Raw genomic sequence first — 27,297 nt, 5'->3', positions numbered from 1 at the left:
CGCACACACATCTGAACCAAGACACACAATTCTTCTTTTATTTAACTTGGGAAAAAAAGTTCCTGCAGACTCTCTTTGTGAAAACATTTTATATTAAAGTGCTCTTATCTTTAAACCAGGGCTATTCAATTCGGTCCTACGAGGGCTGCAATCCAGCAGGTTTTCCATGTATCTCTGCTTCAACACACCTGACTCAAATTAATTAGTCATTGTGCAGAACTTGATTGGCTGTTAGATCCATTTAATTTGATGCATGTGTGCTGAAGCAGGGATACATGGAAAACCTGCTGGATTGCGGCCCTTGTAGGACCGAATTGAATAGCCCTGCTTTAAACCTTTACTCTGCACCAGCTGAACCTGCTCAGTTTTTATTCCTGCTTTAAGAGAGGAGACCTGACAGGATGTTTAATGTGTGCAAGCAAAACTCTGCTCACACAGAAAGTGAAGTAAGAGAAATTATTAACAAGCAGCTTACTATTTTCCAAAGGAGTAAAGCCATCTTAAGAAGCTGACATGTAACTTATGAACTGAAATTATTTGAAAAGACAGTTTCCATTTTCATGTATTTCTGGTTTATTAACCTTATTTTGATTTATCATCCCTTGGGTCACATTTACAGTTGCACAATTCATGACAAGTTAGGCATCACAGTGGTGAATATAAATAAATCAAGGGATCTTTTTTTAATCCCTTGAAAGATAGAACATATATACAAGACATTTTAGCTGAATTCCTGTTCCTTATCTGGAAAATATTTGAATATTTATGCTTAAGTTGCTTTCATTTTTTTTTTTTTATATGGATGAAGACAATGTAATATATATAAGACATTTTCTCCTGACTCCATTTGATCCAGAAAAAGTTTGCTTAACAAGGACAGAATGTGCCATGAAGATCTCACAGTAGCCATGGCTAAACAAATACAACCTTCCTCCAACGTCCTTCAGGTGATGACCACTTTGCCAAAATGCTGCTTCAGCTGCTCGAGAAATATAAAGGTGAGGACTGTGTGAGGTATGAGCCGAATGCCTGCGGGAACAAGACCCTGGACACAAATCATGATAAAGAGTTATATTTGTGACCATAAGAAACTGCATAAAATATGTCTTTGTCGCTAACAGTGAGGGTGAAACCCACCTTGTAGAATGCCTTAGGACCAAGCTTTGCTGTTTCTGTTAGACAGTGAAATACACTCTGGAATAAGGAGAACAGAAAAATAAGAGACATGCCAAGCTGAGTAAGTCTCCCCACATTCAATAAATAAAACAGGGAAATCCAGAAATTCAACTAAACTGGGTCATCTACCCCACAGAGGGCAAAACTAAATATATCTACAGGCAGAAATTACATAGTCATCATGGATGCAAATGTCATGTAAAATTTTCATTTCATGGTTGTTCATTTTTCCTGTGCCATGATTGGACAACATACATCTTTAATGTTTGAATAAAAAAATATAATGAATAAAGCTTTAATAGAAAACAGTCCAACAGTGATGGTGTATTTTCATGATTTCTTATGGTTAAAATCATACATTCAGGATCTGTAATAAAAATGAAAACTGCTTACATCATGTCTTAATGTGCAAAGTCATAACATCCTGCATGTAACAGCTGATGGCAGCATAAAGCTTTTCTGTGCTAACTTAAAAGAGTTCTGTTTGACAGCACTTTTTATACCACTAACACGTATGGTGTCATTGTAGAATCCAAGGGGTTCAATGCATTTATGAGGAAGATTGTAAATTAGGATGAGGCAGACATGTCTCTAAGGCGCAAGCTGCAGTTTTCCAGATGATCAATTTAAACCATTAATCCAGAAATAGTTTAGTTGCTATGTAAAATCTACAAAATATAAAAATAAGAATGTATTAATGTACAATCTTATGAACCTAAGAAATAAACTTAGAAACATTTTACCTTTTTTAGTTTGACTGTAGCAACAATTCTCAATTCTAAGATGAAATTACATAAAATGACTGCAGCATGTCAGCATGCCTTTATTTAAACACTCACTCTGTATTCCAACTTTGAGTTCATTAATCTTGTTTTGACAACATCAAGTGGCTGGCACAGGATTGTGGCACATCCACCCTGCGCAGAAAAGAGGAGAAGAAAGCTTTTTATTAGAAAATGTTGTGACATTTTTATAAAACACGGCAGAAATGGTTAACTTACTGCAAACACACTGGCCAGGAAGTGAGTGAGGATGTTATCAGTGAGGTAACCAGTAGCCAGAACCAGCTGTTTGGACTGGTCATAACAGGACAACTACAGGAGCAAAATACACACAGCACAAATAATACAGCTACATTTTGTGATGCTGAGAACAATCAAGTAAACCAACTAGTACCTGAGAGAACAGACTGGTAAAACATCTGTTTTTTATTACCTAAAGGCAGCATCTTTTTGGTGGTTTTTGTGTGTGTGTGTGTGTGTGTGTGTGTGTGTGTGTGTGTGTGTGTGTGGAAGGTGATGACAATGATGCATTTTAAAAGAAGACATAATAAATATCATTCTGACTTGAGCCAAAAGGTGAAAGTATGGATCAATATATGTTTATAACCTTAGCTATGGTCATGAAAGAACGAGACTGCAAATATCACTTGCCAAAATAAGTTTCCTTATACTAAAATAATACATAAGACATCAGAAATAACATAAAAAAAGGCATTAACAATCTTTGAAATGATTCTGCAGTCTGTAAAATAGGTAGTAGCAGAACAGGACTTTACCTGTCCAACAGAGACCAGTGCACCTCTAGTAGAAGCCATTGTAGCACCAGAGAACAGTTTCTTGACTCCCTCTGCAGTGGAAATTACAGAATTGAAAGCATCATTAAGTAACACACATGTAACACGTGAAAGGTTTGTGCTTTTAAACTGAAAGTTATTAGGGTTTAAATTTAGGTGTAATTGTAACTCTTCATGCAAAAAAAAAACATATCCTTGAATGACAGATTTGAACAATCGTACCTTCCCTCCAAACACGTAGCAGTCCATCAAGTACATGAGCATAACTAGCAGAAGAAAGAAAAGTTTGACAATGCAAACTGTTGCATGAAAAGAACTATAATTGTCTGTAATTATGACATCTGTTTTTAATGTTCTTACTTCCTCCTGAATTCTGCAGGCAGCTTGACATCATTCTGCATCCTGGAGAATGAAAGATTGAAAGCCAGGTTAATGTCAGCATGAACAATCGTCATAGCGATTATCTGGATTCCAAATTAAGTGAAAATTGGTCCATCGAATTAAAATGGCAGGTTAACAATGGGCCTTTTTTTATCTTTTTAAAATTTGTTTAATGAAATTTTTTTTCTGATATTTAAAAAAACATTTTGGTATGCTGGCCTAAATGTGTCGCTGCTGGAATGATTCCTGCTTCTCTGTACATTTTTATTTATTCTTTATATATATATATATATATATATATATATATATATATATATATATATATATATAGAATAAATCTGCATGTGTGGACAGCTGATGAAGTTTCCCGAAGCCCAATAGATCCCTGGAATAATTCCATGATGGGAAACTTCTTGGAAGCTGAGCAGAAGCAAAACAAGAAGTAGGAGGAGGAAGTTTAAACCATTTCTTCCCTTGATTATCACAGAAAATGTGAGCTTACAGGTAAATAAAATGTATAAGCTTGGAACACTAATAATGATGCATTAGAAATATCAGACTATTAATGCAGACAGACAGAGAGGAAAGAGTAAAAAAAGAAGATTGGAGGGGCTGACAACAGATGCTGTGAACCAGGATGGGTCACTAAGAATGAGAATCTCTGCACCCCCAGTGCTGACCTGTAAGCTGCGAGTTTTTCTTTTTCTTTTTCCATGTTGTCAAAAGTTCACTTGTATTATCTGCAGTCACAATGTGTGTCATTATAAGTTATGCTGGTGCCATGCTACACAAAACTCTAACCCATTCATGGCAATCTGAATACAAGATTACTGTTACCCTCTTCTTTTTAAATGAAATGATTTTACAAAGCCATTATGTTAACTAACCGGACATTCACCAAGTCAGCTGGGGTCCCAACAAAACCTCCTGCAAACCCTGTTAGAGAAAACAAACAAAATATATGATGGAATTATATTTTCAGGCTAAATTACCAAATACTGTTAAGATGTGTTTCACCACATACCTCCAAAGGCACCAAGTAGGACTTTCTGATAGAAAGGCATGGGACCTTTGTTTTTCCTATTTATTCTGTCCCTGACTGTCTCATAAATGGCAAACCGGGAGAGAGAATATGTCATCTGGTGGAGAATATCAAACATGTTAAGTTAATGTACCAGAAAGTTTGCTCTATAAAATGTGCGTATTTCTTATTGTGTGTTTTCCACCTGTCGGCAGAGGGAAGCGCTGAGGCCACTATAGAGAGCAAGATAACCCTCTCTTCTCACTACGTTCACAGTCATCCCAATCATCCTCACCCTCACCTCCTGCTGTGTCTGCAAGTGCACCTGGAAATGACCAGCAAAGAGAATCAGTCACACCTGCAATGAGAGCAGCTACACTTGTTCAGGTGTTGGTCAACAGACAAAAGTCTGTTTTAGCTCCTAATAGGTGCCAAAGAACATCAATTAAAAAAAATGTTTCCGTTATAAGTCTTTTGGGACATTTAAAAAGTTGCATATTCTGAATTTCACCACAGTTCAATGTACTGCAAAGTGAAAAATAGCTGCAGGAAATGCAAAACCCATAAAACTAGGCCTAAAATGGTTTCATCAAAGTGCTTAAAATCTTCCAAATAGACCTGATGATTATTTTAATCCAGGAAATCCAAACTCATTGTGGCCTTGTGAACACAAAAATAACTGGAATTAAAAGAAATCATATAAACAAAACCACTGCAAACTTTTACCAATCAAGTATTATCTGAAAAAACAAACATTCCATAGTGATAATATTTTCCAAGATGTAATCAGAGCCACAGGTTAACAAGGCCTCCTAGGATCAATTTCTGTGATCACTTAATAGAAAAATAGCTCAGTACAAATTAGCTTAATCTTACCTTAATCAAATCCAGTGGGTGCGTTAAGCAGGCAGCTGCACTCGATGAGACTCCACCAAAATACCAACGAGACACACGATTCTCCTGCATGTTGTTACTGAAACAAACTGAAAGTGTTGCCTCCTCAAACTTTGTCCAAAGAGACCGTTTTTCATCTCTTTCTCTCAGCGCTGATGGTGAGGCCTGGCTGTTAATCGTGTTAAATGTAGGAAGACAGTACAAAAGTCATCTTAATTTAAATTTGGATATTTCATTAAAAAGCTGGACATTTTGGAAAACCACATGGCTATGTTCAGCGAGTTGAGTAAGTACAGAGCCTTCGTACTTACTCGATGTTTCTGTGCCAAGAAAAGGGGTGCAGCTGGTTAGTGGGAGGGAGAGTGTGAGACTAATATAAAAATAGCTTGACCGCTGCTATAGTTTTGTGAAATGTGGCATGCTAGCATCCTAGAATTCAAGTTCAAAGAATATGAGTCAAGTATAGATAGAAATCTTGCCATTAAAATTCTCAGACTCACATGAGGGGTCAAAAGGTTAAAATTTCCAACATTCTGCTAAGCTCATTTAACAGATAACATCTTATACGGTTTTTTAGATCGACTTTCTGGATCTGTAGAAGTTTGCACTGCTCAAGTGACTGTTTCAGTTCTTGAGCATGATGTGATTATAAATGAATGAGCAGCCTGGCATGGAAATGTGTGTGCTGAGGAGGTGGCCTGAGAGGGAGGGGATCCATGACAGATGATACAAAGAGTAACTGGATACCTACGCCAAGTCAGAGTTAAGCAAGGCATGAACAAACACTCTGGACATGCCTGATCAACAGACATGTCTTATCACAGACAGTCACAGATATCAAAATTAGGTCTCTGTCTTGCACTTCATGATAGTTTATTGAATAAAAAAATCTCAGTTACATCTTTATTGGGGGGTTTTGGCTACAACTAATGCAGTCTAATGACATTAATAAAAAAAAATCCTCTTTAGAAGATGATATGATCAGTTTAAAGTAATTATTCTGGGAGCCAGTTATTATAAAGAAATGTTTCTGGTATTGGGCAAATCCACACTGACATAAATAGGGAGGAGAAAATATAATAGCACCTTTTTGTTCAAGGCAACACAATTCAATACAATTTGTTGCCCCAAAATTGATAGTTAAGGCTCAACCTTCATGAGGTTTGGGAATAAATATCTAGTGGATAGCTAAACTGTGTGAGTGTTAACATATGCAATCAAATCATAAAATCACTCACTAATTTGGTGCACCCACACTATCCATAGCTGAACTGTTTTAATTGATATGATTGGTACATTTACTTGAAGTTCCTCCCCATAGATAATGATGTCTGAAAAGGAAAATGTATATTTTACAGACCTATTTACATGTTCTAAAATGGGAGATAAAATTTATATTTAGAAAAAAAATAAACAAGGGTCATCCAAAGATTAATAATAATAACAATAATCATAATAATAATAATAAGTATTAGTAGTAGTGTTGTAATAGTGGCTGTAATCAACAGCACCACAACTAAATGTAGTTGTAAATTTAAAAAATAACATTTTAATACAAATAATCTTAATTAAAGACTATTTCAAAGCACAGTTCAGAAGTTGGAGGACTTTTCAACCTGTAACAGAGATGTTGCTGCATGCACCATTTCTTTTCCCGATATCAACAACATTATCAGTTACATGTTTGTTAGCATGCTGTATAAAGGATCAAGCTTGTAGCACATAACTCACAGCCACAGAACTCTTAACAAGACGGCTGGGAGGATCGATCCAAATATCGATAGTATCGATACCAAGGCAAGTATTCATATCGATCGATGCCAGCGTGATGAGATTAATATTTTTCTCACTGAGTGAGAAGCAAAAAGCCAAAGAATGTGAATGAGAGCCATCCAATAGTAGGCTTTGCTTATTATTAGCTAATTTGCACTCTTGACTTTATTTTTCTCAAACAGTTCTGTGAAAAAAGGGAATAAACGTTATTTTATTATTTTGTTACATTGTTAATGTTATTTTATATTGTTTGCAAATAAAAAAGTGACTTTTGGGAGATGGCCTAGATGTGCCTGGGGGTGGTGGGCCTACTGCTGCCAGCGGCTCACCTTCTGGAGGAAAGTTAGCTTTCCTCTGAACTAAAATCCTCAGACCCCTCTCCTACCCCACTCTCACACACACATAGATGTAGGGTTTTTAAAGATATGCACATCATGTGGGGCGTGGCAGAGGGGGCCTTCTAAGTGGCTTCATTTGCTGCACCCTGCAACAGGGTGTTTGGAACTATTATGATCGGCTCATGGACCATAACAAATAACGAAATATGCAATGGACTCGAGAAACATTGACCACACACAAACAACTTCTGGGAGGCATACCATGTAGGGTAGGGCAGCTGTTCGGGTAGGCATGGCTGCTTGTGTGGTAAGGAGGGGGTATGTTGCTGATTGTCCGGGTCTTGGGTATACAAACGCACTCATCTTCGAACACTTCCTCATATTCTGCAAGCTAACAGTGACTGTGTTGTCTTGTGGTTTTATACAATAGACTGTATATAAAAGATGGACGAAGCCTCCGTGAGGTCACCCGTAGGTTTCTGAAGAGCAAAAGTGAAGCTTGTTGGGTGGTTCCTACCATCGCCATCTTAGCGGCGTCATGCCTACCTTTGCTTCCGGAAAATACGAAAATGAGCAAAGTGGTGGAGCTGAGAGGGGGGCTGTGAGCGTGGGGGTGGATGATTGACGTTCATCAAACTCCGAGCTACCTGTAGCTAAGAGGTAACTGAGCCAACTTGGATCTAAAGTGAGCTAACCTGCATTTTCCTCCATTATCACACTGAATGCCACCTTATTTCTTGATTTAAATCTCTTATTAGTGCTACTGTATATGTACCATTGTGTGGTACCAAAAGCAAGCAGTGTGTATTTGGGCCAAAGAAACTTTTAATAACATTATCCTCCTTTAAAGAAGAAATAAAAAAAATCCTTACTGTTAACATAGCACCACAGCAAGCATTTAAATCATGCATGGATCATTAATTAAAGACCAGAAAACAAATATACAGGTACATTGTCTTTTTTAAAACATACAGCTTACATACACCACCTGGTGGCAATCTGTAGTCAGTGGCAACTCAACTTGTTTCTGTTTATAAATCAGAAATATCCCACATATATGGCCCAATTCCAGTTATTCTCTTTCACACAATTCTGTTTGAAAAATCCAAGATGCCTTTTCTGGACATCAAGTCATCCTAATTGGCCCCAACACCCCTCTAAATGGTTAAACAGACAATACAGCTTGATCTAACAAATATACGGGGTACTTTACCTTTCCAAAAAGGCAAATTTCCCCACTGAGTGACTAATTAAGGTTTTCTTATTCTAAAATAATTCGGATAGGGCCTTACATAAACTTTCACCTGCAGCCTCCATCCAAATATTATGGTCTCTAGCAAGTGTTGGGAATATCAGATGATGTTATTTGTAGGATGGAATATAAAGTTCATCACATTTTAAATGTTTTATTCATTCTACTAGATTAAATTCTAAGGCAACAAAAGACAATTTAACAGGACCTTTCTACAATATTTTATGAAGTTGTAAGGTTTGTCCAAAATCAATAACAATAATGAAAAACAAGAATAAAAAAAAAAATAGGATATTTCAACTTTAATCACATTAATAATGAACATAGAGACTCAGCGCTGCAATCGTCTGAGCTAGATACAGTATCTGGTGTTCCTCAACATCTGTAACCTTGCTCCTACAGCACAAACTTTCCCTCAGTGAAGCATACACACAGAATTACCCGACTTCTGTGTCACTCAGGCCAGCATTTACGTAGCTTGTTTGCTACCCAAGCATCATACAAACATTAGCTCACAAGCAAACGTCAAGGTGGTCATTTGTTCAGGCTGTGTCCCTGGAAAGTTCAGTCTGAAATGGACCGCTCCACTTGACACTGCTAGGAGACGGTTTTGATGGAAGAAGGCATTTTGTTTCCTTTTCTCTCATGATCCTCCTCTTTGTTGTGTTTAAAAAAAAAAAAAAAAAAAACATTATGAAGGACGAAGTGCATGACCAGCAATAGGGCAGAGTACAGGTGAACATGATGTGCAGATCTACTCCAACACCACAGTGCCCCCTGCTGCCTCCAGGGCTGCTTTAAGCTTTTCGGCCTCTTCTTTGGATACATTGGCCCTGATTTCCTGAGGAAGAGACTCCACTAGTTTCTTGGACTGAAATAAGGAAGAAAGAAAAATAAATATGGATTTAGGGTTGAGGTTATTTCATTTGTGCTGCAAAGCAGTGAACTGATGCTCAGGCTCAAATTTTACACTCATGAACTATGATGCCCCAAATACAATATACAAGCTGACATTGTTATTATACTTTACAAGATATTCATACTAAATTCATACCAGAGCCGTACAATAATCCAACAAAACAGAAGAAAAAATTTTTAAAAAAAAATAAATTTTAGCAGCATTTTGATTTTAAAAGTAACAATGACTATCATGTTTTCCACAGATTTGACCAACACTAAAAAGTGGAGCTTGGAAGACCACAGCAGGAAAGCTATGATACAGTATGCTCTTTTTGTTCAGCTTTTTATTGTAGATTTATCCAAATCAAAATGCTACTGTATAATTTGAGTAAAATAACAGTACTTATTCACTGTGTTTGCATTCGGTATTTATAATTATAAACAATATGGATCTTCCAGGGTAAATACAAACCTATATTTCAAATCCTGCATTGTTTACAACCATTTTGCCACCTTCTTACCTGTAAAGATGCCTTGCTGTGTTTAAAAACATAAAACCACTACCAGCCTATCAACACAACATGAACCTTGCAGCAGGAACCTGTGATGTTATGAACTCTGTACGTTCAAGGCACTTGTTACACATCAGTATCCTGTTTGTATGTAGAGCCAGGTGGAAGGTCTTTAATCCAAACACATCTCTGAGCCTTTAACAGAGGCAGTCACATAGCCAAACTGGGTGGTATGTGTAAAGTGGGCAGCGCCACAGAGTGGCAAATCCCTCTTTCAAACTGTAATGCGTGAAATCTCAGAATCACTCAGATGAATCTGGCTTGATGTTTGTAAGCACCAAATAAATGTCTTGGTTTGGTGTTTGAGTTACCAAAGGGAAAAAGCAACAGCGTGACAAGGTTACTTGTGCGGATATGACATGACCACTGCATGCACAGAGCCAAAGACTTTGTATTACTATAAGGCAGGAAACACATGTGTAAACAGGGACATGTACTCACAATCCAAAAAGTTTTCTGCTGAGATTAGGTCACATTTTTCAACAAATTTCACATTGTGACCAATATGAAAAAGTCAGCAGGGTGCTCTGGTGTGAAGCTGACCTGTTCAAATGCAGTAAAAAAATATTATAAAAAGTGTGTCTGAAAGGTGCAAAAAAAAAAGTTACATTAATTTTGCACATTAAATAATCAATAATAGCCATTAGTCAATAGTAATTATAACAAGCTATAATAATTGTGTATGGTTAAAGGTGTGGGAAATTAGTACCTCCCATACTGTTCTTTGTTGTAGTGGAGCTGAAGAAACCTCTAACTGAACAGACCTTATTGTGTGATAACTGTTATGCAGAGGGTGTGCAGTGCTGTCCGTTTTGTAGAGAAGCTTTTGCAACATTTTTCGTTGTTTAATCAACTACAGATTAGTCCCCAACACAGATCAAGCCTTCTTTATCATATTATTCAGTTCAATCTTAAAGGAAACAAACTCATTTCAGGATAAATTTAAATATCTATAAACGCTACACATACCTGGACCAGATTCAAGCCTTGTATGCAGTTCTTCACTTCTTTTATAAGCTTTACTTTGTCCGCTGCCTTTAATTCTGTCAATTTTACTGTAAAATGAGTCTTCTCCTTTTTAGCTGGTACTTCCTCCTCCTCTTCTGTAGGCTTGTTTTGCATGAAAAGAAAAGATACCAAGAGAAACAATTTTAATTGTGCACACTGTAAATCTTCATTAGCCAAAATCATAGCAACTCTTAAGCCTTCATATTACTTTAACATTCATAGTGTATTAATGTAACCTGCATTAATAATAGATCCAGATTCAGGGTAAAATTTGTGGCAGAGTTGCAGCAGATTCTGTTTCACTATATTTCATTGTACCTGAGCAGCAGGACCAGCGGATGCAGCCATTGCCCCCATTGGCATCATCCCAACATCCTGAATGTTGAGAGTTTTCTGTAATCACAGAAAACTAAATTAACACTCCAACACAAATGTGTATCACAAAAATTGCAACTTAAGAGTCAGAACTAAAATATTTTATGCAAACCTTGAGGAGCTCATTAAGGTCTGACACCTCTAACAAAGTGAGGCTGGCTATGTCACTGACAAGCTGTTGGATTTTTGGGGAATACTGTTTGGGTGCTCCATCTAGTGGGGGGGTGACAATGGCATCTGAGTGAGAGGCTGGACTCGTCTGGAGAAGTCTGAGAGCACACAAGGCTGGAGCCTGCCGCTGAAGATGTTGCCTGAAAAATTCATAGTTAGTTAAATTAATGCATTTGGTCATTGAAGATAACATATAATCCAAACTGTGAGGGTGTATAGATGAACAGTGGGTGTGGATCCTGCTGTAACTGATGTCTCACAACCAAATATTTAACCATATTTGTTGAGTATTTACTTCACCATCCCATTTTAACTAAATCAATGTCTTTCAAGCAATATGATGAGATTACACTGTGCACACTTAATGTTTTCTTTTCAGGTTATACTTTAAATCCTTGTGTAGCATCAATTCAACAGTCACATATTTGCTAAATTTACAATGATAGAAAGCTCTGTGAAAATCAAACACAGCAACAGCAACAAAAAGGTCTTAAATATGTAAATGCCAAAAAGATGTTAGATCTGTTCCCTCCCTCAGTCTTAAATGATGCAAAATCAAACGTGGAGGTGCAGAATTAAAATATCTGATTACACGAGTTTCCTCTTGCTAAATGTGACCTTTACTGGAGGGAGAATGGCCGCCAACGCTGTCATATGGACATTAAAACCAAGCTATGGACAAGGGCACTGTATATTGTACTGATCAACTGTACCATTCACAGGACCACGGTCCTTAAGTTGCATCGTGAGAGATAACATTAAGCACCGGCTAAAAAAAACAAAAACTTAGCCCCACCATACAAAAACCGAGTCATTTTACTTGCATTTGAACAGTATCTTCTGTATTTTCATGAACTTAAGAGAAAACAAAATGCTCGAAATTAAAAATAAGCCTTAGCACTTTGTGACTGTCTGCCCTTGAAGAATAAGACACCCACGGATATGTACAGAGGATCCGGTATTTCATGACCGACTGTTGCCCGTTACGTACCGGTGTGTGCTCGAGGTGGCCCGCAGCACGGTCCGGAGGCAGCGTCTGGTACAGTACATGCTAACGGTCACTGGAGTTGTTTAACCTGCAGTTTATCTATCAGCGGTCCAAATTTTCCCAGCAGGTCCAGTTCCTATGCCTCAACAGCACATGGCGTCCTGACTGTTCCTGACCTACCCACAATGCATTACGTGAACTGTTAGAAAACCTACGGAAGCCCCAAAGGGACAATACACAGCAATCTGTAAAAGCATTGCGATGCGCCTTTAGAAATGCAAAGAACGTACGTATAGTGAACAAGTACAAGTTTTTTCCCCCTTTTTAAAATAATTGATAATATTCATTTCCATATTATAATCGTAGTATTATAACTATAAATAACATATTTTTCTCCCAAAAAACTCTGTTAAGATCATGATGATTGACTGTATTTTAACATTTATGTCACAAACAGTTGTAGCATTTTAGTAAGATGTATTTACTGCATGCATGTGTTGCTCTGTGTGCCCTACCTGCACTGTACAGGGGCGGAGCACAGAGCGAATCCTCTTTACCTGGTAATCTGTGCACCCATCTGCTGTTACAGCCATCTACCACATCTACTCTACTCCAATATGCTACTTCCCCACTAACTGCTGTCACCCACCTCTTGTAATGGTAAGAGAGATCATCTGTGATGGGGGGAAAAAATGTATGATTTTGTTTTTTATTTTCAAAGTAATAACACAAGGTCTTTCTTTACATCTCCCAGACCATGCTGGTGTCTCCTCAGGCAGAGAGGAACTGGGAGAGTCTCTGCTCAGTGCTTGAGGATGTGTTGGAGGATCAGTCACACAGGCAGCTGTTTGCCTTAGAGCTGGGCTCTGGAACTGGACAACATGTTATACGGTTTGCCCAGAAGATTCCCTTTGTCACCTGGCAGCCATCTGACATCAAAGAAGAGTCTCGGGAAAGGTTAGGGGGCTGTAGAAATTGTTTGTTAGCCATTAAATTGTCATTAAAATTGTAAATTTATAATGTAATCGTGTGAGAAAACTTACTGGGTCTATTAAACACACTGAATAATAGATTAAAGTTTAGTGATGGGATTTATAAGAATATATGAATTTAAAAGATTGTTTCACATCGTTTACAGTATCAAGGCATATATTACTGCCACTCAAGCAAAGACTGTGATGCAACCCATCCACTTAGATGCCAGCGAACCTTGGGAGAAATGGGCAGGTCTTTCTCGCAGCTCCTACGATGTTATCATTGCCATAAACTTGCTGCAGTATAGCTCCTTTAAAACTGCACAGGTAGGTGTGGCTATCTAAAATAAAAAAAAATAAAGATGCTATACTAAATTGCTTGGGAAATTAAGACATTTTTGCAGGGTTACACAACTAAATACCATTTTATATCTGAATTCCTCAGGGAGTTTTTAGTGGAGCAGGAGAAATCCTCAAACAAAATGGCCTTTTGATAACATACGGGGTATGTACTAACAAGAGAATCATTTTGCACTAGAAGTGGGATATACTAAAGCTTGACACAGCAGACTAAAACTTCTAAATATTTTGCAGGTGTATGCTGTTAATGGCATCATTACACCAAGCTGTAATGAATACCTGGATGAAGAGCTTCGAAAATTGTAAGTAGCATTAATATGTTTTCTCGTTTAATATGTGGACAGAGGAGTTAAACATGTTTTGAGTAACTGTTCATTTAAAACATTTGTCTTTCTGTGTGATGATCAATTGCTTCACGTCACCATGCACATGCTCTGGTTAGCAGGGTGTATAGGTCCTGTGTAACGTTTTCATCTGTTGCACAGGAATCCAGACTGGGGTCTTCCAGATATCGATGTGCTCAGACAGCAGGCCTACGGGAACGGACTGCGTCTAGAGAGGATGGTCAGACAGTGTAGTATGATACTGAAGATATCTATATTAACACCATAAATAACATACTCTTAATGTCTGTAACATTTTATTTCCAGATTGAGATGGAAGGCTACTACAAATGCCTTGTCTTCAGAAAACTCTAAGATGTCATTACTGCATCATGTCTCCATACTTTCTGGGATTGCAGAGATCATCTTGAAAATGAGATTGCAAAGCTTTTGAACTTCCTCTGGAAATTGAAGTAATAAGGTACCTATAAGGGAAAGAGTTAATCAGGTGTCAAGATCCAGCGCCAGAAAAGAATATTTATTATATACAAGAAATGCATAATAAAAATGTACATGAGGACTTTTTAGAGAGCTGAACACTCAGCTAGTTTGACTGCAGGTGTTTAGTCTGCAAAAATGAGATGTGTACAAAATTTGATATTTGTTTTATCGCCTTTGTGTTTAATTTAGGTTGCCATTGTATTAATTTTTCCTTTCTAATTTCTTCTGTGTTAATGCTCAATGTGGAAAAAGGGGAAAAATAAAAAAGTAGGATACAGTTTTAGCTTTTTTGTATGATCAATTTAAATTATATATATTTTCATGTCACTTATTAGTGTAATGGTAACACCTGTGTTTTTGAAACACACTTTAATCCCTGATTTACTGTAATTCAAAAAGTTTGTCAGCCATACATTTTTTGTTTCAAGATTAATAACATGTTTAAAGAACAAAAAAATTAAGCATCTGGACAATAAGAACTTGATATTTATTAAATATAATTTTAAAATTACTTTAAAGTCAGACAGATCAGTAAGATGGAATAAAGAAGTTCACAGATGGAAACTGAAGTTACAGAAATCACTGAATGTGTGATACATACATGCAGTATGTTTTTTCACTCTGCAACCATCTCCACATTTTTCAACAGTCATTTACACCAACAACAGAGCCCACCGGCACGCCCACCTGTGCAGTTTTCTTTACATTGGACAATTAAAACCAAATGGATGAGGGATGTGGCACCTGCAGGCGATTTCAAGTTGATTAAATGACATAGTCCATTTCTTCCTTTAGCCTAAAAAAAGACGTTGCTTTATGTTTGGCAACACAAGTCACTTTAATAAAGGGATTCAGGCTGCTGGTTGCGGTTCTGGACTGCCTTAGATATCCATATTTTATGGTAACAAGCTATGATTGTGATTATTTTATCTACGGAAGTGTATTCAGTGCGAGTTAGACAGGCATCCAGCTAACACACCTCACACTAAATACAATCCCTGCAATGCCTTTTGTCATCTTAGAAACTACATTAAGACACTCAACAGTCCAAGCAGCACAAACAAATAAAAGCCAAAATAAGGGGACCCGAGTTTTCTGTGCACGAGAAACATGATCGGATAACTAAAACTGGAATGTTAAGCTGTGAGCCTGACAAAGATGTGAGTTAGTGCCATTTATTCAACGCTTCAGACTCTGCTTTCATAACTGAGATGTCACTCCTTTCAGACAACCACCACTTCTTAAACAGCTTATACAGATGTTTCTGTGTAAAGAGGTTGCAATAAGTCACTTCCATTCCAGAAAATAATCTAAATTTAACATGCACATATTGCCTTATAAAAATATGAGACAAAGGATGGTTGTGTCTTTTTATCTTCTAAATTAGTATCATATTTTCTTACTCATTTAAACTTAAATACCACTGACTATTTCTGCGCTTTAGTAATTCATTTAATAAGGAAATACTACATACATATCAGCTGGAAAGACAGAAGAGGAGGGTGAGCGATCTGGGTTATGGTACTCTCTATCACAGCCTCATCCCTCAGTTCCCTTACTTCAGAGGGAGAGAGGCAGGGAGAGCTACAGTTCTGCAACATCATCACAATATTTCACTTTGCCACAACAACACAGCAAGGTGGATGGTTGGAATTATGTGTGTTTTTCCAAAGGGCATCCTCAGAATCCAGGGAGGGAGGAGGGAGAAGGAGGGACCAGAGGTGAAGAGAGAGTGTAGTGTTTCAGAGCCTGCAGCATAGGGGTTTCAGTCAAAGGAGATGAGCTGTGCCTCTGCACTGCCAGGAACAGCCTGAGGTGCCTGCTGTGGTGCCTGCTGTTGCTGCTGGGGACCACCAGGGGGCGCAACCTAACAAGAATAAGAACATTGGTGAGAATTGAGAATCAAATATTCACAAAGCTGTGAAAAATAAATAATGTAAATCTTGATAAAAGGTAAATACTAACCTGCTGGTACATGGGCTGCTGGCCTGGCATGTACGGCTGTTGGGGGGGCATATTGGGATCTTGTCCTGGCAATGCAGAGATCATGTTCTGCATGTTGTATGGTTGGTAACTCATGTAACCCATACCATTGGTTGGGGCGGTCTGCGACATGGGGGGCACATTTTGTGCCTGAGAGACCACATTCTGCACAAAGGACAGACAAAAAGGTTAATGAGGAAAACTTTAAAAATGTTGGTGATCTTTGAACTGTGGTCAGTCAGACCTGGTAGGCTTGTGTGGGTGTGGGCTGATAGTTCGAGTAGGGTGAACTAGTAGTCGGCGGAGCTTGGCCTGGAGGAGGAGCTGGCTGGCCATTGGTGCCTGCAGCCTGGTACATGTATGCGTTGACCATATTGGGATCTAGTAAAAGCAGAGAGTCACACAGAGGAACATACACAAGTCAAAACTTAAGCATCACAACAAATATTTCACAAATGAACAGGGTGATGGCTACATGTGGTGGATTTTCTAGTTCTGTAACTATTAAAAGTACTACATCCAATGTTTCTAATATCTCTCATTCCTTTGTGGATCTCCATACCTGTGGCAGCACCAGGCATGGTCTGGTACTGTCCTGGTGCAGTCTGCCCAGCCTGGTTCATATAGATGTTATGCATAGGTGAACCTTCCACAGAACCAGCAGGACTAAAAGTGCCTGGGTAGCTGGGTGGAGCACCAGGTTGATATACCACTGCTCCTGCAACATTGGGGGGCAAAGACTGCATCTGCATAAAAGAGCATAGTACTCATTAGTCAACAGCCATTATTTAGCATTGATCCAAAATACTTGGAGAGGTAATATAGTGCCACAGTTATTTTCCAGTGAGTCACTAAATTCTGTATAAGGTTAGTGAGCTAATGAAGTGTGTACCTGGGCGTAGGGCAGAGAGAAAGCAGGCATCTGGGCTCGCATCTGGATTGTGTGCTTCTGCTGCTCCAAACGCATCTGCCTCTCCTTCTCCTGCTCCTGGAGGCGTTGAATAGCCAGCTGTCTTTGCATCTCCAGGTACTCCTGAGTTCACAGGAAACACTTGTGAGCGGGGTAATGGATACTGTGACATCTCTATATTTACTGAAGGTTATTTTTATTACCTGCTTCTTTTGCCTCATGATCTCCAGTTTTTGTGCCAGCTGGATCTGCCTCTGTCTCTCTGCCTCCTCTGCAGCTCTACGTAGCTTCTCTCTGTGTTCATCTCGGAGAGCATTAAGGGCAGCACGGGCATCACGTACCTGAGCCAACTTGTCCTGCAGTCCCTCATAGTACACTGACAAGATACAGTTTGTAGATCAAAGACCCAAGAGGATAGATAAAGATGTATACATATAAAAAGAACACTCACATCGCTTTTCATCAAGCTGGTTGAGAATGTCCAACAGCTGTGGATGCATGTTGTTGATGGACTGGAAGAGTGAGAGCACCGCACTATCGTTGGTGATGCTGCGCCCACGCATGTGGTTGCTCTTCATGCGGTTAAGGAAGGTGGTGACAGCATTCTGCAGAGCCTTCAGAAACTGCTCATGGTTCTCCTCGGATTCACCGTTCTGGTACTGCTGCTGAAAGCGGGGATGACAGAGAGGCAGTAAGCAGAGCGTTACCTAAACTCCACATAAAAATTCCAATATCTGCACAAAGCTGTAACACACCTCCACTATGTTGACTGGCTGGACAGGGACTTGACTTTCTGCAGGCTGGCTGATTGATGGAAGGGGCTCAGCCAGTGACACAGGGGCAGGAGCTGAAGGGGTGGGACTCTTTCGAGCTTCTTCCTGCTTCTTCTCCCAGTATGTTCTGTTCAGATAGCGGGCCAACTGGTGGACCAGATGTGACACAGATGCATAAATAAAGAGATCCTGATTTAATATTAATAATGAACAGAAAGTAGAAACTAAACAGATAGTACATGTACCTCAGGGTCTACATCTTCAGCTAAGGGAGCAGAGGAGTTCTGCAATGCACAAATGTTTCATATTGGTTAATATATTCAAAATACAATCATATATTTTTTACATAATATGCAAAACATTAAATTACTTTTTGTAACCTTGAAAAAGAAAAAAGATTTTAGGTTTACCCGACTTAAAATTCAGGCTGATAAACCTAATCTAAATTCCCATCTAGGAAATCAGACTTCTTGTTTGCGTTTTGACACTTCTTAGCTGATGCTAAATAATGACTTCCCACTCATAACTGAAAGTGGCATCAGTAACAGCTGCATTTTAAGCTGCTTTATCTAGAACAAGTTGTAACCAGTGAAACACTGTCCATATAAATAACACTTAACATTAGTCACAATAAACCTAAAACAGAGGAATTGACAGAGTGAAACTCAGGATTTTATTGAACCTTTGGTGTATTGGGGTAATTACAATAGTGTTTTGACTTAATGATAACTTTTTGGCTGGTCATTACATTACCTTAGTGTTGTAGTGTTTTAACAACTTGGGCAAGTTCAACACATGAATCATGACGAGTTTGTATCTAAAAGGGGGGATTAGTACTGACTGATCATAGTCAAAATACAGACATGGGCAATAAAACTGCAAGTTGAAGTGTTAGTGGGAGTTTTTAGATTAGTTTTATACTCTTTTTCAAATGGAAATAACATGCTTCAAGGGTTGTCTCCTACAACTGGCGCTAAACAATAGAGGTAAAACATCATGAAAAGGGTGTAGTAGCAAAGACACTTCATTAAGACGTCAGGAAATTGTGTCAACTTGTGAAAGAAGGGTACATCTCCTTTAAAACTTGCTATAATCGTGGCTTTTTTGTGTGTAAATAACATTTTTTCTTACCACTGGGGAAGTGTAAAGGGTGCTGACGGGTGGTGCTGAGGAAGTCACTGGGGTGGGATCAGCCTTGGGATACATGGAGTATGAGTTCTTATGTCTCTGTAAGTCACCAGAGAGCTATGTTAAAGTTTTTCCCCCTCTCACAGTAAGCTGAGAGTAAATATGAAATGAAATATTTCAGTCATGCAACCCACCATCCGCTCCTTCTCCTCTGCTTCACTTTGGGAAAGAGCAATAGCCAGCTGCAACTCCTCCTCCTCCTGCAGGGCAGCCTCATCTCTCTTGGGGGGCATCTGGTCATCAAAAAGAGTGATGTAGGATACAAGCGCAGGAAAGGAGAAAGAAACCCAGAGATTAAGAGTATGCAAACTCCAACTAGGATTTAAAACTAAGGAAAAGACCAAATCTTCTAAGCTAAATAGAAAAAAATAATTACCTGTGACTGTTGCGACAAGGGGCTGGTCAGGTACTCAGGTGGCAGCTCAGCAGAGCCTGAGGGAGGGGCTTTTCCTTCAGCTTTCCTAAGTGGAGGAGAGAGGGAGGGGTGGCTGGTAAGGAAAAGGGATCAGGGAGGACAAACAACCTTGTAAATTAGAGGAGAGCATGCTGAGTGAAACACTAAGAACTCAACAACAATACAGCATATTAAGTAGGGCTGCACAATTAATCGGATTTTGATTTAGCACTTAGCAACTTTATAGCTATATTTAGCGAGTTTTTAAATCGCCTCTAGCGACTTATTTTCAAAAAAGAGGCTAGCGACAAATCTAGCAACTTTTTCTGGTGATATTGGAGACTTTTGGAGACTGACGTGAAAGAGCGTATAGTTTACTCTTCTATGAGGACTGGGTACATGTTTTTCCAAACACAGTGAATGATCGTTATAAATAATCGTGATTACAATATTGATCAAAATAATCGTGATTATTATTTTCGTCATAATCGTGCAGCCCTAATAGAAAGACATTAAAAAGTTGTTGATTTATGTCAGCACACATACTGACAGACAACACTTAAGAGTCTCTGTTTTCTGTTTAATATTCAGGCCAGTCAAGGTGATGGTCAATAAATTATTATCATTTACTCTATTGTACTGTTGGATTCATCAACATCACACACCATTGCAAATAAAAGCCATTTTCATGGTCAAATGGACTGGATGAATTTTTATGATATGAATGACTAAACTCCTCAGCTTTACTTTCATAATGGCAAATATTGTCAAACATTACCAGCACTCTTTAGATCTGTGGTGCAATTATTAATAAGTACTTGTTGTTATGTCATGAAGATAATTTGCCTATATTAACCAAGCTATTTCCTCCGGATCAAAGCATTCTTTGTACAAGAAAACAAACCTGCACATAAAAAACATAAAAATGTATCCAGTCAAATGCAGAATATAGTTGGAACATCATCATCTGTTATTTGCATCTTGTCAGTCAACTCACTTGTTGAGCAGCTCAAAACACGGCTCACACACTCTCACTTCCTTCTCAATGCCAAACTTAGGAATAGTGGAGTATTTAGATGAACACTTTCCGCAGAAGATCTGGCCACAGGCTCGACAATGGTGCTGCAAAAACACAAGGAACAAATGGAGGTCAGTTTCTGAGCATTAAGCATTTACTCCATAGAATCTCATTTAACAGAAAGAAGGAAATCTTTATTTGCCCTAACAGCCTACTTTTCTTGTCATAACTCCAAACTGGACTCTGCACCGGTGGCACTCCTCGGCATCAACCCAGTCTGGGGCCTGCACAAAACAGACGTCATAAATTAGATGTAGTGACATATTTAAACCACTGGATTTTGTGATATGTCCATCTTCTTTTTAGTTCAGGGTCACAATTAGCATCCAATATTATGATGCAAATGCAACACAGAGAACAGATAACGCTTTATTAGTTAATGAAACAAGAAGTAAAATCTTACTCTCTCTGCTGCAAACATGGCATCACTCTCTTTAAACTCAGGGAAAACGTGACCTGGTGACAGAAGAAAAAATAGCTAAATATAAAACAGCTATACTTATTGTAATAAAGGGGACTATAGGAAAGAATTTGGGATAAATACTGTTTAATCAAGAGTGCATAGAGACTATTGGTTTCCCTCTTTTATAGGTGAAAGTGACACTATATCAAAAAGCAAACACTGTTAATGAACACTCACCTTCCACTTTCATGATTTGATAAGTATCTTGTACCACCTTGTATTTAGGTTCGTTGCGGAAAGCATGAGCCCAAGCCTGGATCAAATACAGAATCTTGTTTCTGACATTTGGTTCTGTCTGCTTCTGGAAGTAACAAAACAACGCAAGGGGAAAGAAAGATCCTCAAATCTTTTAGTTGTTCCTGACTGTATGCTCTTCATCACATTCAAATACAAACTAAATTTAACAACATTGAGTTTAATGACAAGAAGGAAGGTGGGAAGTCCCTTTTGTGTGTGGGGAAAATACTCCTGTCACAAGACAGTGACATCACCAGGAAGTTGAAACCAGGTTATGCTTCAGCACCACTGTCACATGATACAACTAAGATCCAATCAAATACTGCTATCTCATGCTGTAACACACATATGTCAGACAGCTGTGCGCAATAACTGAATCAGGAGAGAAACAAAATATATCCAGAAAACTCACACAGTCAGTGTGTAAAAGGTCACAGCCCTCCATCTTAACTCCCTAACAAGAGCCCTTGCTACAATGAGGGTTCTTTGAAGATTTGCAGCCTCACTCTACTTAAGATAATTATGAACTAAATATAACGCTGAAGGCTTTGTCAGCAAATTCAGCTCCACAATAATAAAACAGCTAAAGCAAACCTTTGTAACAAGACTGAAGAACTATAATAATTTATGAAAAAAAAAAAAATGAAATTAAATGTCACCTTAAGCAGATCCTTCAGTTCCTCCATAGTTTGTTTACTTGCAACCTCATCGTGGACTGTCTGTCCACAGTTCTTCACCAGCGACTCCAGGACCTGGAGAAAAACGTCAGGCCATTATTTTTCCTTAATGCCATTGATCGCATGTGAAGCAATTACAGCAAACAGAAAAATTAAAAACAAAACTAAGATGTTTACAGTTATTTACATACAGTGTAGGAGTATTTCTAAAGGAGCATAATATATTGTTTTTCTAATACTAATTATGTTAAAGTATATTTTTCCACTGTTGATGCTTTACCTCAAGTGCATAAAGGGCCACATGTGGATTTTTGTCATTCAGCTTCTTCTTAATGGCTCCGATTGCATATTTAGCTCTGGAAGGACAGATATGCTCAACTTAATCATCACTTCACTGAAAAATCAAGGTCATTAATAAAGTAACTGACATGCACTGTTGCAGTTATGCTTGTTTAAAGCTATTTAACCCAACAATTGGGGGGTGGGTTGTGGAATAACTCACTGTGTGTCTCCTTGTCGAATGAGATCACAAATCTGAAGAATGGATTCCCAGTCTGTCTCCAGAAGCAGCTGACTGGTGGCTTTATCTGCAATTAGCACAGTAATGTAATGCCTGTCAAACAAAGTATGCCTTAAAGTTTCTGAGCCCTTTTGATTTTAGTTTATATCTCTGCATAAATTTAACTCAAAGCATGATAACCCTTGGATTTCTGTCTCTGCAACAACAAGTACAACTAAATGTTTCCAGTTACTGTTAATCAGTCCCACACATCCGCTTAGAAGAATTTTAGGCCATTCCATCGTATTGCAAAATGTATTCTCACCTTAGGCCTTTCCCCTGGCTTTAATCTGGATTACAGTTAGGACATGGACTTAGTTATTGCAAAACATTAACTTTATTCTTCATTATAGCTGCTGTATTTCTTAATGATACACTTTCTCTTAAGATTTAGCTCATAGACAACTGCCTTTACATTTAAGTTTAGAATACACATTTAGAATTACAGACTCCTTTAAAACTCATATTTCTCCTTTAAAACACAACCATACTTCACAGATGGAATATGGCTCTTATGGTGGACCATGTTTTCTACAAGCAGAAATGTCTTACTCAAACTAAACAATTCTATTTTGGCCTTTGGGCACTTTGTGCTTTGGGGTGACCTCAGAGGGGTAACAACCATCTTCATTTTCTTACATTTGTTTCCAATCTGTCTGTGGACTAGTGGGGTCCAGAATATCTAGAGGTGGAGTTGTAGCCTTTTCCATTCATATGAGGATCAAAAGCTTTAATTGAGGTTCTTAGTAATCTGTTCTCCCATACATTTCAACAAATATATAATTTATACATAATATGTATGTATAAATGGGTACCCAATCGCCCCTATTGACTGAAAGCACCTAATCCTAATTTCACTTCCTAATTAAGAGCTGTCCCTAGAAGTTATCATTATTATTTTGCCACACAAAGAAGTGTGATAATGGATCTTTGACTGGTTATGCTGGTTTGTTTTTTGTTTTTTTGCTTAACTGGGTCATTTTGTCTACATTTTAAGCTTAGTTGAAAAACTGATGTATTAGTGTAGCTAATATGTCTGCAAATAATGCCAATAGGTTCCCAAATTATCAAACACCACTACAGCTACAATATCTGCTGAACAAAATCCAAACTGCATAACAGCCTATATGTGTCTTTTTCTATGCATATCCTTTATAAACAAACTATATGTAACATTGTTTACTGCTTTATTTTCTTTTCATTTTTTTTTTGCAAGATAGAAACACAGTTAAGGTACACTGCAAACTTGCATAATCAACTGGGTTTGCTTTTGCAAATTTCATTACACAACATACATGGTGATTGTATGATACGTTTCTTTAATCGGGTGTAAAAACACCACAGCAAACACTTCATTAAATCCATCATTCTTTCTATATAGGGCATATTTACCTATTTAATTACCAGGGCTCCAAGCCAAATGAATAATTACTGGCATCTCCAACTCAACTTTTCTTTTTATAAATTACATGGACTTATAAATACATGATTTCCATTTCCAAGACTGGTTAAGTCTGGAATGACTTGTTTTTCAGCTGCATGTCTTGTCTCGTTTTATTTTTGTCTGTTTTTGAGGAACAGAGTTGGAGAGGAATAAGCCATCCAACGTGAACATTCCCAACGTACTAAAACGAGAATGACTCTAATTTAGCCAACTTTTACCTTTAAATAGGTTCTACAGCTTAGTGTACAAATATATCCATGTGGCAGCTAAATAATCAACCTGTTGTGGTCGTAAAACTAAAAGCTACACCGTGAGTCATCAGTCTTAAATTTAAGAAAATGTTCTGTTTTGTTGACTGGATTATTAAGACTTATCAAAAGATCGCTATTAATGTGAACCATAAGCTAGTGATAATTTATTATTGCGGATTTTGTTGTCGAGCTTTTACGGGCATATCTGCCGTTAACCTGTGTCACCTTAGCTGAAGTTATGGTGCTTCGCAGCTGTGATTTTACCTCATGTAAAAATGACAAAACAATAATTAATCAGCTAACCTACACAAATTGGGTCTACAATTTAATTCCTTTACATCTTCGAACAATAGCAGCGAATTTGTTAGCAAGCTAAATTAGCTAGCTGGCCTGAGAGCCACAGCCCCAGCGACTGTCAAAACAATACGCCGAAAACATCGCACTTTTGACTCGTAGTTGGATCATAAAGAACAAACTTGACGAATGTTCTGTAAACTTACCGAGGAGTCTCTCAAATGTACCTCCACCTTTTCCCATATTTGATTCGCAGTCTCAAAGTGGTTGTCGAGATGTTTCGTTTGATCAGCGGGGATTCACCGTTGAGGCTAGCCTGTTAGCTTATGTGTTAGCACAGCTGTACAGTTCAGGTGCAGCTCTTCCTACTTCCCACTTCCGTCAAAGGGAGAGCTACACGAGCGAATGTCTCTCTCTGGCGACAATTTAGTTAAATTACAGCTGCACAATTATGAAAATACACTAAATTCAGCGCGTCTAAATAACAGATAATGATTTAAAGCAGGGCTATTCAATTCGATCCCATGAGGACTGCAGTCCTGTAGGTTTTCATCGTTTTCCTGCTCCAACACACCTGACTCAAATTAATACGGGATTATGTAGAATTGCATATACTGTTGGATCCATTTAGTTTGAGTCAGGTGTGTTGGAGCATGGAAACATACGAAACCTACAGGACTGTGGTCCTTGTGGGACTGAAATGAGTAGTCCTGATGTAACTGTCCTGTAAGATAAGGTGCATTGCTAGACAGTACAACCAAACAAAATTGGCTTTATTAATGAATCATGGCCTGTTATGATGTATACATATATATATATATTCCTCCTTACAGCTGTGATGTAGTCCAGGAAGATGTGACCCTTCTGTTGGGTGTGGTTACAGGTTTAACATTATTAACCCTTTGAAACCTGTACCTATTTCTTAAGCACCTGCCCAAAAATCACATATCCATGATGAAATTAATGAGTCTCTTCAACCACCAGGTTTGTTTAAATATATTTGGAGTCATAGTTAAAAAAAACACTTGTTAAGTTTGATAAGACATAAAAAACGTTTCAGGCTTGCCTAAAATTACCAAATACTTTTAAGATAAATATGAACATCAGCTGTAGCTCTAAACTACTACTGACTCATAGTTTAACATAAACATTATGTCTGACAAGTCCAACTCTCATAAAGTGAAGCTGAAGAAAATTAGAGAGGTTTTAATACAGACAGTTCAGGAATCAAAAATGAAAGGATTTTTCACAGTTTGGCACCATCTGTTCTCAACGTTTCCCAACTGGATGACCTCAGGTTTTAAAAGGTAAGTACATAAGTATAATTAATCTTTGATAGCATAACTCAGCTCTTTCTTTAAAGATGATTTATCATCATGTAAAAATAAACCTTTGCATATGAGCTTTACTCAGTTTAATGTATGCCAACAAAATCACCTTTCACTTTAAATGTGAGACTATCTTAAGAAAAAATATCATTCAAAGCATATATTTGTTTTAAGATCTACATTTAAGTAGATCTCAGTTGACCTGGACACAGAACAGTAATATTCCAAAAAGCCAAGTGGTGAAAAGTGAAAAGATATTATTCTTTCACTGTTTAGCTAGCCTATACATGGAAGACCTCCCTGAGAATTTATAAAAGCGTATGATTCACTGTTTTTTTCATGGTCATTTTCATGGCATCATAGCTTAAAGTAATCCCAGGACATCTGAATAATTACAGTATAAAAAGTACACTTGTTCCATTCTATCTTTTTTTTTTTGCAAGCATACAGTAAAATAGCAGACATACAGTATTCACAGCATGACTCTACCACTGGTATAGGCCTACTTAGGTCATGTATGAGTCACTACCTGGCACTTGGAACACTGACTGCCATTGTTGCTGTGGTGCTGTAATGCTGTATATAGTGGCATTGTGTCTCTCTGTCCTCTGCTGTCACAGACAGAAAAAAGAAAACTGATAGAGCAACATGTGCCTTTCAATCCACGTCCACCATTTAATTAAAAAAATGTCTGAGTTGAAAAGCAGCATGTGCATTGATGGTTGTTAATAAAAAGCCACTGAATTAGTTTTCACTGTCTGTGGATGATAATGCTTTAGTTTAAAGTAAAGGAGGTCTATCTGAGGGAAAACAACAATGTCTCATGAATAAAGATTTCTTCCAGCGATGCTTGTAACAGCCCACGTTACACACAGATAGGCACTCTAGTGCACACCAACCCATTCTGAGAGTGGATCATGTTTGTGTTTAACAACACATCTGGTGGGATATCTAAGATTCAGTTTCATGAGTGAGTTAATGTCCATTGTGGTTCTAAGAAAGAGGCAGCGTGTTGAGATCAGCAGGTTTAATTTATGTGACGTTTCACTAGGAGATACCAGGATTTTCACTCTGTATAAGAAAAATATTGTATTTTTCTTTGTCCCTGGCACAGAGTAGCTGAAACAGGAAAGAG

At 38.1% G+C, this 27,297-nt stretch overlaps 4 protein-coding genes across 8 annotated transcripts; 1 reads left to right on the top strand and 3 right to left on the bottom strand.

The window, feature by feature from the left end:
- Positions 1-331: 331 nt before the first annotated feature.
- On the bottom strand, positions 332-5,522 carry slc25a10a (solute carrier family 25 member 10a). The gene is made up of 12 exons (XM_042006106.1): positions 5,360-5,522; positions 5,031-5,217; positions 4,360-4,479; positions 4,158-4,272; positions 4,021-4,069; positions 3,113-3,154; positions 2,975-3,018; positions 2,735-2,805; positions 2,178-2,270; positions 2,016-2,093; positions 1,138-1,194; positions 332-1,045 (listed from the first exon to the last, which is right to left on the bottom strand). The coding sequence occupies exons 2-12, from the start codon at positions 5,118-5,120 to the stop codon at positions 944-946; spliced, it is 861 nt and encodes a 286-aa protein (XP_041862040.1). The 5' UTR covers positions 5,121-5,217; positions 5,360-5,522; the 3' UTR covers positions 332-943.
- Positions 5,523-9,077: 3,555 nt separating this feature from the next.
- mrpl12 (mitochondrial ribosomal protein L12) lies at positions 9,078-12,628 on the bottom strand. The gene is made up of 5 exons (XM_042006347.1): positions 12,429-12,628; positions 11,379-11,577; positions 11,210-11,284; positions 10,853-10,993; positions 9,078-9,282 (listed from the first exon to the last, which is right to left on the bottom strand). The coding sequence occupies exons 1-5, from the start codon at positions 12,485-12,487 to the stop codon at positions 9,166-9,168; spliced, it is 591 nt and encodes a 196-aa protein (XP_041862281.1). The 5' UTR covers positions 12,488-12,628; the 3' UTR covers positions 9,078-9,165.
- Positions 12,629-12,978: 350 nt separating this feature from the next.
- On the top strand, positions 12,979-14,521 carry zgc:103625 (methyltransferase-like 26 B). The gene is made up of 7 exons (XM_042006323.1): positions 12,979-13,085; positions 13,180-13,382; positions 13,564-13,726; positions 13,845-13,904; positions 13,994-14,061; positions 14,245-14,323; positions 14,410-14,521. The coding sequence occupies exons 1-7, from the start codon at positions 13,083-13,085 to the stop codon at positions 14,455-14,457; spliced, it is 624 nt and encodes a 207-aa protein (XP_041862257.1). The 5' UTR covers positions 12,979-13,082; the 3' UTR covers positions 14,458-14,521.
- Positions 14,522-15,051: 530 nt separating this feature from the next.
- Positions 15,052-25,405, bottom strand: hgs (hepatocyte growth factor-regulated tyrosine kinase substrate). 5 transcript variants are annotated; one of them, XM_042005394.1, is made up of 20 exons: positions 25,041-25,405; positions 22,789-22,873; positions 22,567-22,642; positions 22,269-22,361; positions 21,550-21,673; positions 21,313-21,365; positions 21,065-21,133; positions 20,829-20,953; positions 19,814-19,898; positions 19,572-19,670; positions 19,381-19,476; positions 18,495-18,533; positions 18,232-18,396; positions 17,928-18,138; positions 17,680-17,852; positions 17,459-17,599; positions 17,129-17,312; positions 16,811-16,947; positions 16,549-16,731; positions 15,052-16,450 (listed from the first exon to the last, which is right to left on the bottom strand). In XM_042005394.1, exons 1-20 carry the CDS (start codon positions 25,075-25,077, stop codon positions 16,349-16,351), a joined length of 2,277 nt encoding a protein of 758 aa, XP_041861328.1. In that variant the 5' UTR covers positions 25,078-25,405; the 3' UTR covers positions 15,052-16,348. The 5 variants fall into 5 exon arrangements, with proteins under 5 accessions (XP_041861328.1, XP_041861312.1, XP_041861319.1 ...); XM_042005378.1 differs by having other exon boundaries at positions 19,814-19,925; positions 25,041-25,404; XM_042005385.1 differs by having other exon boundaries at positions 17,928-18,141; positions 25,041-25,404.
- Positions 25,406-27,297: the final 1,892 nt, after the last annotated feature.

Source organism: Melanotaenia boesemani, chromosome 2 (genome assembly GCF_017639745.1).
Source record: "Melanotaenia boesemani isolate fMelBoe1 chromosome 2, fMelBoe1.pri, whole genome shotgun sequence".
In the NCBI taxonomy this organism is placed as follows: Eukaryota; Metazoa; Chordata; class Actinopteri; order Atheriniformes; family Melanotaeniidae; genus Melanotaenia; species Melanotaenia boesemani.
This window is presented reverse-complemented; position numbering and strand designations above follow the sequence as displayed.

What these genes read in the sequence shown, in the direction of transcription:
- zgc:103625 (XM_042006323.1), top strand. An exon ending in AAAGAAGAGTCTCGGGAAAG is followed by an intron (nt 13,383 to 13,563) that starts GTTAGGGGGCTG and finishes CATCGTTTACAG; the next exon opens with TATCAAGGCATATATTACTG. An exon ending in GACTGCGTCTAGAGAGGATG is followed by an intron (nt 14,324 to 14,409) that starts GTCAGACAGTGT and finishes TTTTATTTCCAG; the next exon opens with ATTGAGATGGAAGGCTACTA.
- slc25a10a (XM_042006106.1), bottom strand. Translation starts at nt 5,120, where the DNA reads ATGCAGGAGAATCGTGTGTCTCGTTGGTATTTTGGTGGAGTCTCATCG. An exon ending in GCTGACTTGGTGAATGTCCG is followed by an intron (nt 3,155 to 4,020) that starts GTTAGTTAACAT and finishes TTCATTCTCCAG; the next exon opens with GATGCAGAATGATGTCAAGC. An exon ending in GCTACGTGTTTGGAGGGAAG is followed by an intron (nt 2,806 to 2,974) that starts GTACGATTGTTC and finishes TTTCCACTGCAG; the next exon opens with AGGGAGTCAAGAAACTGTTC.
- mrpl12 (XM_042006347.1), bottom strand. Translation starts at nt 12,487, where the DNA reads ATGTACTGTACCAGACGCTGCCTCCGGACCGTGCTGCGGGCCACCTCG. An exon ending in ACCTTAATGAGCTCCTCAAG is followed by an intron (nt 11,285 to 11,378) that starts GTTTGCATAAAA and finishes CTGTGATTACAG; the next exon opens with AAAACTCTCAACATTCAGGA. An exon ending in AAGGCTTGAATCTGGTCCAG is followed by an intron (nt 9,283 to 10,852) that starts GTATGTGTAGCG and finishes TCCTTATTTCAG; the next exon opens with TCCAAGAAACTAGTGGAGTC.
- hgs (XM_042005359.1), bottom strand. Translation starts at nt 25,077, where the DNA reads ATGGGAAAAGGTGGAGGTACATTTGAGAGACTCCTCG. An exon ending in ATTCGACAAGGAGACACACA is followed by an intron (nt 22,643 to 22,788) that starts GTGAGTTATTCC and finishes CTGTCCTTCCAG; the next exon opens with AGCTAAATATGCAATCGGAG. An exon ending in CCAGCTTGATGAAAAGCGAT is followed by an intron (nt 17,853 to 17,927) that starts GTGAGTGTTCTT and finishes GTATCTTGTCAG; the next exon opens with TGTACTATGAGGGACTGCAG.